This window comes from Thunnus maccoyii, chromosome 14 (assembly GCF_910596095.1).
Source record: "Thunnus maccoyii chromosome 14, fThuMac1.1, whole genome shotgun sequence".
Lineage (NCBI taxonomy): Eukaryota > Metazoa > Chordata > Actinopteri > Scombriformes > Scombridae > Thunnus > Thunnus maccoyii.
The window spans coordinates 18,596,648-18,604,470 of NC_056546.1; the positions used below are offsets into that span (position 1 = coordinate 18,596,648).

At 37.9% G+C, this 7,823-nt stretch overlaps 1 protein-coding gene and 1 long non-coding RNA gene across 9 annotated transcripts in view; one reads left to right on the forward strand and one right to left on the reverse strand.

The window, feature by feature from the left end:
* The window catches only part of khdrbs2 (KH domain containing, RNA binding, signal transduction associated 2), a 75,726-nt gene extending 68,338 nt beyond the window's left edge, over positions 1-7,388 (reverse strand). For all 8 annotated transcript variants that reach the window (XM_042432690.1, XM_042432691.1, XM_042432685.1 and 5 more), the window contains exon 1: positions 6,347-7,388. In XM_042432690.1, the coding sequence (XP_042288624.1) occupies positions 6,347-6,437 (91 nt within the window). In that variant the 5' untranslated portion in view covers positions 6,438-7,388. The remainder of the gene's footprint in view (positions 1-6,346) is intronic.
* On the forward strand, positions 290-5,714 carry LOC121911326. Its single transcript, XR_006099830.1, has 3 exons — positions 290-530; positions 1,817-2,011; positions 5,296-5,714. It is a non-coding gene; the product is annotated as an uncharacterized LOC121911326 (long non-coding RNA).
* Positions 7,389-7,823: the final 435 nt, after the last annotated feature.

The window sequence follows — 7,823 nt, forward strand, 5'->3', positions numbered from 1 at the left end:
TTTTAAAGGTCAGTTTTTCTCTCCACACAAAGGAATTAATTAGTAATCAATGTGGTCCCTCAAAAGAGCGCCAAGGATCCTTATGACTGAAAGCTGAAAGCTCCAGAAAGAGGCTCAACTAAGAAGCAAAAGACTGTAAAGATGCCTAAGCTACAAGCCATGCCACACCGTTTTCCATTTGAATGTATATTATCTTCATAATCTCCTATTTTTATCTTGTAGTTAAACTTTTATAGACTTTTCCGAGGACGCTTCTGATTAATCCATGTATCCAACTCTGCAGCCTGCCACTGAATGCACCGAGACCAGGACAACTCCCTGCTGTGTGTGTCTACTATGTGGCCTCAACTAAGTCTGAGACTGGATTCACCCTCCTGAAAGCAGTGAACCAAAGTGCTTCACTTAACCTGCTGCAGCTTTCTCATCTGGCTGTCACTCTGGCAACCCAAGGATCCCCAAGTCTGCTTCGCCTTGTTCAGCGCTTTCCGGGAAGTTCATCTCCCCATCAGCCATTCATCACCACAGAAACAGTAGGAAAACTATCTACTATGGTTCTGTCTCAGAGTTGATGCAAGAGCTATTTAAAAATTAAATTTTTATAGCTAGTATAGATAGAGTCTTGGCCCATCATTGCAATTTTGACTCATTGATAACATTCATGTTAATTCAGTCATTCTGTCAGCAATAACTTGTTTATTTATCAGTTTATACCATCCATTCATTCATTTTAGTTTACATATTTTCATTTAGTTTACATATTTTCATTTTATATACATATGTATATATATGAAGTTATTTATGCTTAGTTTTCCCCATTAATCCTTCTTCCTTGGTTGTTAATTTTGATTTATAGCCAAGTCGTTGTATTTGTCTTTTCCTTTATATCAGAAATTTATATCAGTTTCAAGCTTTCGGGACCAAGTAAAGGTGTCAGGAAACAACAGCAAATAAATACCACGAGTGCCAGCTGATTGCTTTATATTTTTGCATTCTTGGCCCTTTTTCTGTTTAATTTTCTTGAAGAAAATTTAATAAAAAGATTTCATTTTGGGTGCAAAAAAAGAACCATTTTAAGCTTTTTATTATAGACAGTGGAGGGAAGACAGGAATGATTGAGAAAGAGATGCAAGAACAGTCCCTGGCTGAACTCAAATGGGGATGTTGTGGTTCATGGTCAGTGTGTTAACCCTTAAGCTTCAAGCGCAGCCCATAAAAAGATTTTAAAAGAAAGAGAACATGGATCATCACAATTAAATGGGTAGTTTTTGTGGTTGCCCCCCACCCCAATATGTTGAGTGTAGTTGTGATGTTTTGTTGCATTAAAGGATCAAATATACTGGAGGTCACTTCAAATTTGCACCTAACAACTGAATTGAAAGTGATTTACCAAATATATTCCAATGAACCCACAGAATATGAAAAGGCTTGTATAATGAACATCATAAAGATAATAATTTAACTCCTTTCTGAAATACCTGATGCCACTGTTACTCCTGTATTTGTCTCTGATTTTGCTTATTTTGAAAATCCCATTTCTGTCTATCTAATATTTCTTTATTTAGAACTTCCCTATTATATGTGAACATTCAAGAGGCACAGAAATATAATCTGATATCTAATATCTTTTGTCTGAGTGCTGCGGCTATGGCTCAGCCACTCATTTCTATTGCTCGAAATGCTTGTGACCTTGGAATTTAATTGTATTCGACCCATGCACTCATTGTAAGTCACTCTTGATAAGAGTCTTGGCGAAACGCTGAAAATGTAATGCAACGTCTCACTTTCCTGAAATGTAATTTTTGTGTCCTTTTGATAGGTCGTACCACATGGGGTGGTGTTTATCTGTCGCTACGAGTTGAGTCATTGCCGGGTACTGAGCAGGCCATTCTATAATGGACAAGATGGAAATGTGATCAACAATTTATAAACAAGAGAGAGAGATTAAGTCGAAATCAATTCTTAGAGTTTAGGGAGGGTGAAGCACCATCCAGATCAAATTTATGAATAAAAGGTAAGACATGCTTCTTTTTTTAAAGTTATATTTTCAGATTTGGCTGACAAACACTGAGCAGGCTACTTGTGTGTGTCTGATTATGTGTTCAGGAAAGCCTGTGCTCTTGCAATATGTATTTGACATTAATTGTATTCTGTACCGTGCAAAAAGCAGCAACCCAAGTCTCACATATTCACAGTATGAGTACAACTGCTATCACCTTCACAGTAGGGCTGCAACTAACAATTATTATCATTAACGATTTGTCGTTTGGTGTATAAAATGTCAGAAAATGGTGAAAAATGTCGATCAATGTTTCCCAAAGCTCAAGGTGCAAACTAAAATGTCTTGTTTTGTCCCCACCAACAGTCCACAACCCAAAGATATTCAGTTTACTACAACAGAAGCCTAAATAAACCTGGAAATATTCACATTTAAGAAGCTGCAATCAGAGGATTTCAGTATTTTTCCCTAACAAATGACTCAAAATGATTCATTGATTATCAAAATGATTAATTTTGTCAACTGGCTAATTGATTACTCAACTAATTGTTGCATCTCTACATTATAGTCTCTCATTGAAGCTTACCATTTCAATATCTAATTATATCTCTCCATTACTGACTGAGTATAACTAAAACTGTGACAGTACATTGCACAGGTTTCTGCATTACCTCATTTATTTTAATCACTGTTAAGTGAAAGGGTCAAGTGAAAGGATTTGAGCATCAGTGTCACAGAATTAACTTTATTCTAGTCTAATCTGTTATATTCTTGTCTAGCATAGACTATACTAGGTAAAGAAAATAACCTAATTTGTTTATTGGTCCATTCACATGTAAAGTAGTGGGTGAAATATTGATATACAATTCATGCAGGCAGAATATTCTCATTAACTGCTGCTTACCTCACCTTTTCTAAGGATGTGTCCTCCCTGTGTAAACATGACAACCACAGGAAAGTGTAGCTCAGTGTTTAAGTGTTAGTTTGAGTGTTCAACAGAAGAATGACTAAATGTAGGGAGAGAACAAGCATGACGGTTCCAAAGATGTGGTGTTTCACATCAAAGTCAGTTTAAGCTGAGATCCAAAGGACATTAAACTGGCAAAATCATCAAATCCCTTGAAGTTAAAACACTGTAGTAAAGTTAATAGATGAAAGGCGTTTCTAATGCTCTTGCTTTCTTATGCTTTACCTGAAATGTGCCATGATGTTGGTTCTCCGTATATACTCATTTTTATTCAGAGATGCCTATCATGCAGATGTATTTGTATTGTTATTGTGTCTGCCATTTCTGAGGGCACAATGAGCAAAAATGTCATCCTCACCCTGAAAATCAGAATAGCGCACTTGCCAAATTGGATTAATGTTCCCCTCCTTGTCCATCAATTGCCTCCACTCTCTCTGTCTGCTTTGCTTTTTACCTTATTAGAAATTCCTTTGGTTGTCTGGGCAGGACTGGGCTATTTGGCATGTAGGCGAACATCTCAGAAAGAAAACCACTGGGATCTGTTAAAGGGTTCCTTTTCTTGTCTCCAACTTCAACCTGCTTTTTAAACAACTACGCTTTTCTTCAGTCACAGGCGAAGTAAAGAAACACATGAAGGAGCTGACTTTCATCTGTTAATCTGAGCAAATGGGTTCATATGTAATTTAAATGAGCCTACTTAGTGTCCAATAAGGAACAGTTTTGGGTGGATCATATGATTGCCTTAAGGGAAAACTGGTTGACAGCTAAAGTTATATCAATTTTGTTTGAATGTATTTGACTAAAGTTCACTATTACTATTACTTTCACTTTAAAATAAAACAAGACGCTTACACTCCCATCTAAAAAATCATTTTCCTCAGCCACCCTCTTGTGTCCAAGGAAAGAGCTTTGTCCCAAACAGCTTTAAATCTGCTCAAATAAAGAGACACACAAATTTTAGAGGCAACATCATTTAAATACCTAAGTAATTCATTTCATAAATATGGAGCTGATAACTGAGACTGCAGTAAATCCATGCTATGCTGTTTACGATTGTGCGCGATGTGAATAATGCAGGATTACATGCTGTGCTATTCAGTGATAAATCGCTGTGAATCTATAAATCTGCAAATGCAGTTTATCTTGCTGTCCACTGATATGCATGATTGTGCATTATCCATGGGCATAGACTGACAAAACGATAACAAAAGTGGATAAAATTATGAACATTATTTCACATGCTGCCCACGGCTGATTATGTTGAACATTTTCAGTGTTGACATTATGACACTGACAGTTTATTATACTGATTGTCCCCTGTTGTGTGTGATGCATACAATCTTCTGTCTTGACTTTGCAAAGTGAATTCTTTTCACAGATACAGACGTTAATCTATTGTAGTGTATTACAGTGTATTATACTGTATTGTTGACTGCGCTGTATTGTATATTATGGGGAACTGCAAGTGAGGTGAACACCCAACTATGCATAAAATGAACCATACGCAACCTAAATCTGGATAATATCTGTTATCAATCTATAACAATTCACTAAAAACTGCTTTAACTGACTGAAATAAACAAATAAATAACAAAACATGACAGTAAGCGAATAAATGCGTAACACCATTTTACACACTAATTGCCGTACACTCTGCCAGGTATGATAAGGACATAATTTTTGTTTGTATCCTGGCTATGTGAGTCGGCCTTCAGTAAATTTGGCACTAGTGCACCGTGTGACAGATGATTCCATTTGCATCACAGTTAGCGACAAGAGCAGAACTGTCAGGTGTCTCATCAACACATTTCAACAGGAAATTGGACACTTCCATTCAGTCCCAGAGGAGGACCGAAAGTGTTAACTTGTCTGTGTGAAATGCTCTTTATATTTTACTGTCCAAATAATCATGATATTTGAGTTAAGCTCTGCTCATGATGATATATGTAGAGTACATGTTAACATACTGTACAGACTTAACGTTTTTCTTGAAGGCTTACAGTCAACATATAGAAGAAATGTATGTTTAATACATTTAATTGTATGTTCAAATGTACGTAAGTTTATACTTTGTTTTGACACATGGATTGGCTTGCCTGTATGTGAGCTGAGCAGCTTTGCGTGTATGGTGACAGCAAGTATTTATTCATTCATTCATTCACCAAAGTGAAATGTTACGCAAACCTTTATTGGTGCTACTTTAGGATTATTTCTACCCACCATGTGCAATCAGGGCATAAAAGAGGAAAAAATGTGAATTTACACTGGTGAGTGCAGAAGGTACATCCTCATTCTGAATAAGCCGAGCTGAGTTCTTGTGTTCTCTTCACAGTGACAAGTTCCCCATCAAAAGTCACACATTCTCAGTATGTGAATGAGACCAAGGCTACCTGCAGTATGAAGAAGTACTTTAAATGCTGCACGCTCAAGCTGATTACACAGCCCTGCAAGACATAACGTTAAGTCAGAGGAACGACTGTAGAACATCTGTCTCCGTGGCATTTAGTCCCTTCTGTGTTCTTCATGACAGTTATCAGCTTATTGATGTAGAGAGGAGATTCTGATGCTTAACTATGGTTATCTAAATACTGTATTAAACAGATTTCTTAAGCATACTAGAATCTTTGACTCCTGCTATAAAATTCCTTACATGTCAGCCTGCACTGCATCTCTCAGAGGGACTTGTAAAAATATCAACTGTTTATGATATTTGATTATTATGCTTCATTTATGATGAAGAAAAGTCATGGAGGATGTCAAGTTTGCCAGAAAACAAGTCCTTTCTGACAATATGCAGTTTGTTTTAATCTGATAAGGAGATGAAACTACACTCATCTGATATGAAGTAACAGTGTTTACAAATAGACAACAGCTGGCAGGGCTATTTATCTAACAGCACAGTGTAAAACTAATCAATCATACAATTAGGGCAATTAGTGCTTTCACCATTTTCATCCTGAGGCCATACAGCACTGCTCTGTGAACATTTCCAATTTGTTTTATGTGTGTAGCGTGCCAATGCTTGACCTTGGAGGGCAGTGGGGGTTAGGAGCCACAGAGGAGGGGGGAAGATGTCTCTATGAATTTACCCACACTTTACTTCCTGTGCCCACTATATAGTAAAGGTCCACACTTGATGGTGAAAAAGTTCTACACAGGAGCCAAAAGGCAATTCACCCATTAAACAAGCCACAGTGTATTCACTGCCACCCAGCAAGCGTTAGGAGTCAAGGACAATGTTTAAAAATAAGCTTTCACTATAGGTCATTGTACTTCCCCAATAGGCTAGGCAATAGTGTTTTTGTTCGCAGGGAATATGGTGACTCACTGGTAAACAAATATTTAACGCTCAGAGTAGATTTGCTTTAGAAAAAGATACTTACCTTCTGCAAGCAGGCGCACCGCATGCACAAAGGAGGGGTCCAAGCTGTTTTTCTCGGCCACCAGTTCAGGTAAGTGCTTATCTGGATGCATTATTATTAATACAGCGGACCTCTTCACCGGCCGTGCAGGTGAGACGACAGGAGTGCTGAGCGTCGGAATGCAACTATGAACCTTCCCGCTCCTGCTGTCGGTTTGCTGTAGTCTACCAGTCCTTATGAGCACCACGAGCAAAGCCCCTCAAAAAAAAAGAAAGAAAGAAAAAAAAAAAAGAAAACTAGTCGTCCCAGGTCTCCAAGATGCTTGAGTGGAGGTTGAGTTGTGGTTCAGAGGTGTGAGCCCATCTCTGCCACCGCTGCCTGCTGCCTCTCCTCGGCACCCCGCCAGACTGGGTCTGCAGACCGCGCTGCTCCCCGCCCCACAGCAACATTATTGGCCATGCTCTGGGACTGGCGCTGCTGGAAATCAAAGAGGCTCCCCGCCGAGCGCATACCAATCAAACCACGTGCTTGGAGGGAATGAATAAAAAAAAGTTAAGGTTACACCTGTCAGGGCTCTGTTGTAGATTCAATTGATTTTATGAAAGTATTATGCAGCTTATGTTTCAAACACTCCCTTATGAGAAAATACATGTTAGACTCCTACAATAAGCAATAGCAGTGAGTATAAGTATTGTATGTTACATCCTAGCTATATAAGTCACTGTAGTCACACTATAAGTCCCTTAAAGAGCATACTATAAGGCTATCATTTTAGTTACGGGGTTTTATAGGCTGTCAGCAGAGCTTGAATTATAGCTGACTTTGATAAGATATAGTTTAATTATAGCTAAATAAGTAATGTCATACCAGTAAAGAGATAACACCTTATCAGCAGCAAACGTTTCTTATCCAATTATTTTCTCAAGGCAAACTATAATGTAATGTTGTTGCCTGTGAGTTCCTTGAATCCCAGAGTTTTCAAAGTTCATCACAGTGTAACTTGTTCTTCTGGCAAACTGTGAAAAAATGTTTTATATATACATCTGCAGTGGAGCCTGCGGGACAGAAACGCTGTCCAGCTTTCTGTGTCGCTGTCCATGGTACTGAACCCTGCCTACGTGTCTGAGATATACTGTAGGCCTATATATCTGCATGATGGTGCATACGTGTTCATTTCTGAAGCTCAAGATATTGTTTTTTCATTACATGTGGCCTAGATTAAAGTGAACAATGAAGATAAACAACATAAAATATCTTATTTCTATTATCTATTTTCCCAACATATCTGTTTAACAGTCCAAAAATAAGTTATATGTGCCTTTCTGAATGATGTATGGGAAGGGAGGGATACAATGTCAGTGCTTTCATTTCTTGTTTCCTGTTTGCTGTGGATTGTACTTTGGTTAATATATGAGTATTTGAGTTTTTACTCATTTGTTTTGTCTCAGTGTGTCTTTGTAACCCAATCCCAATTATTGTTGAATTATTTGGTACCGTA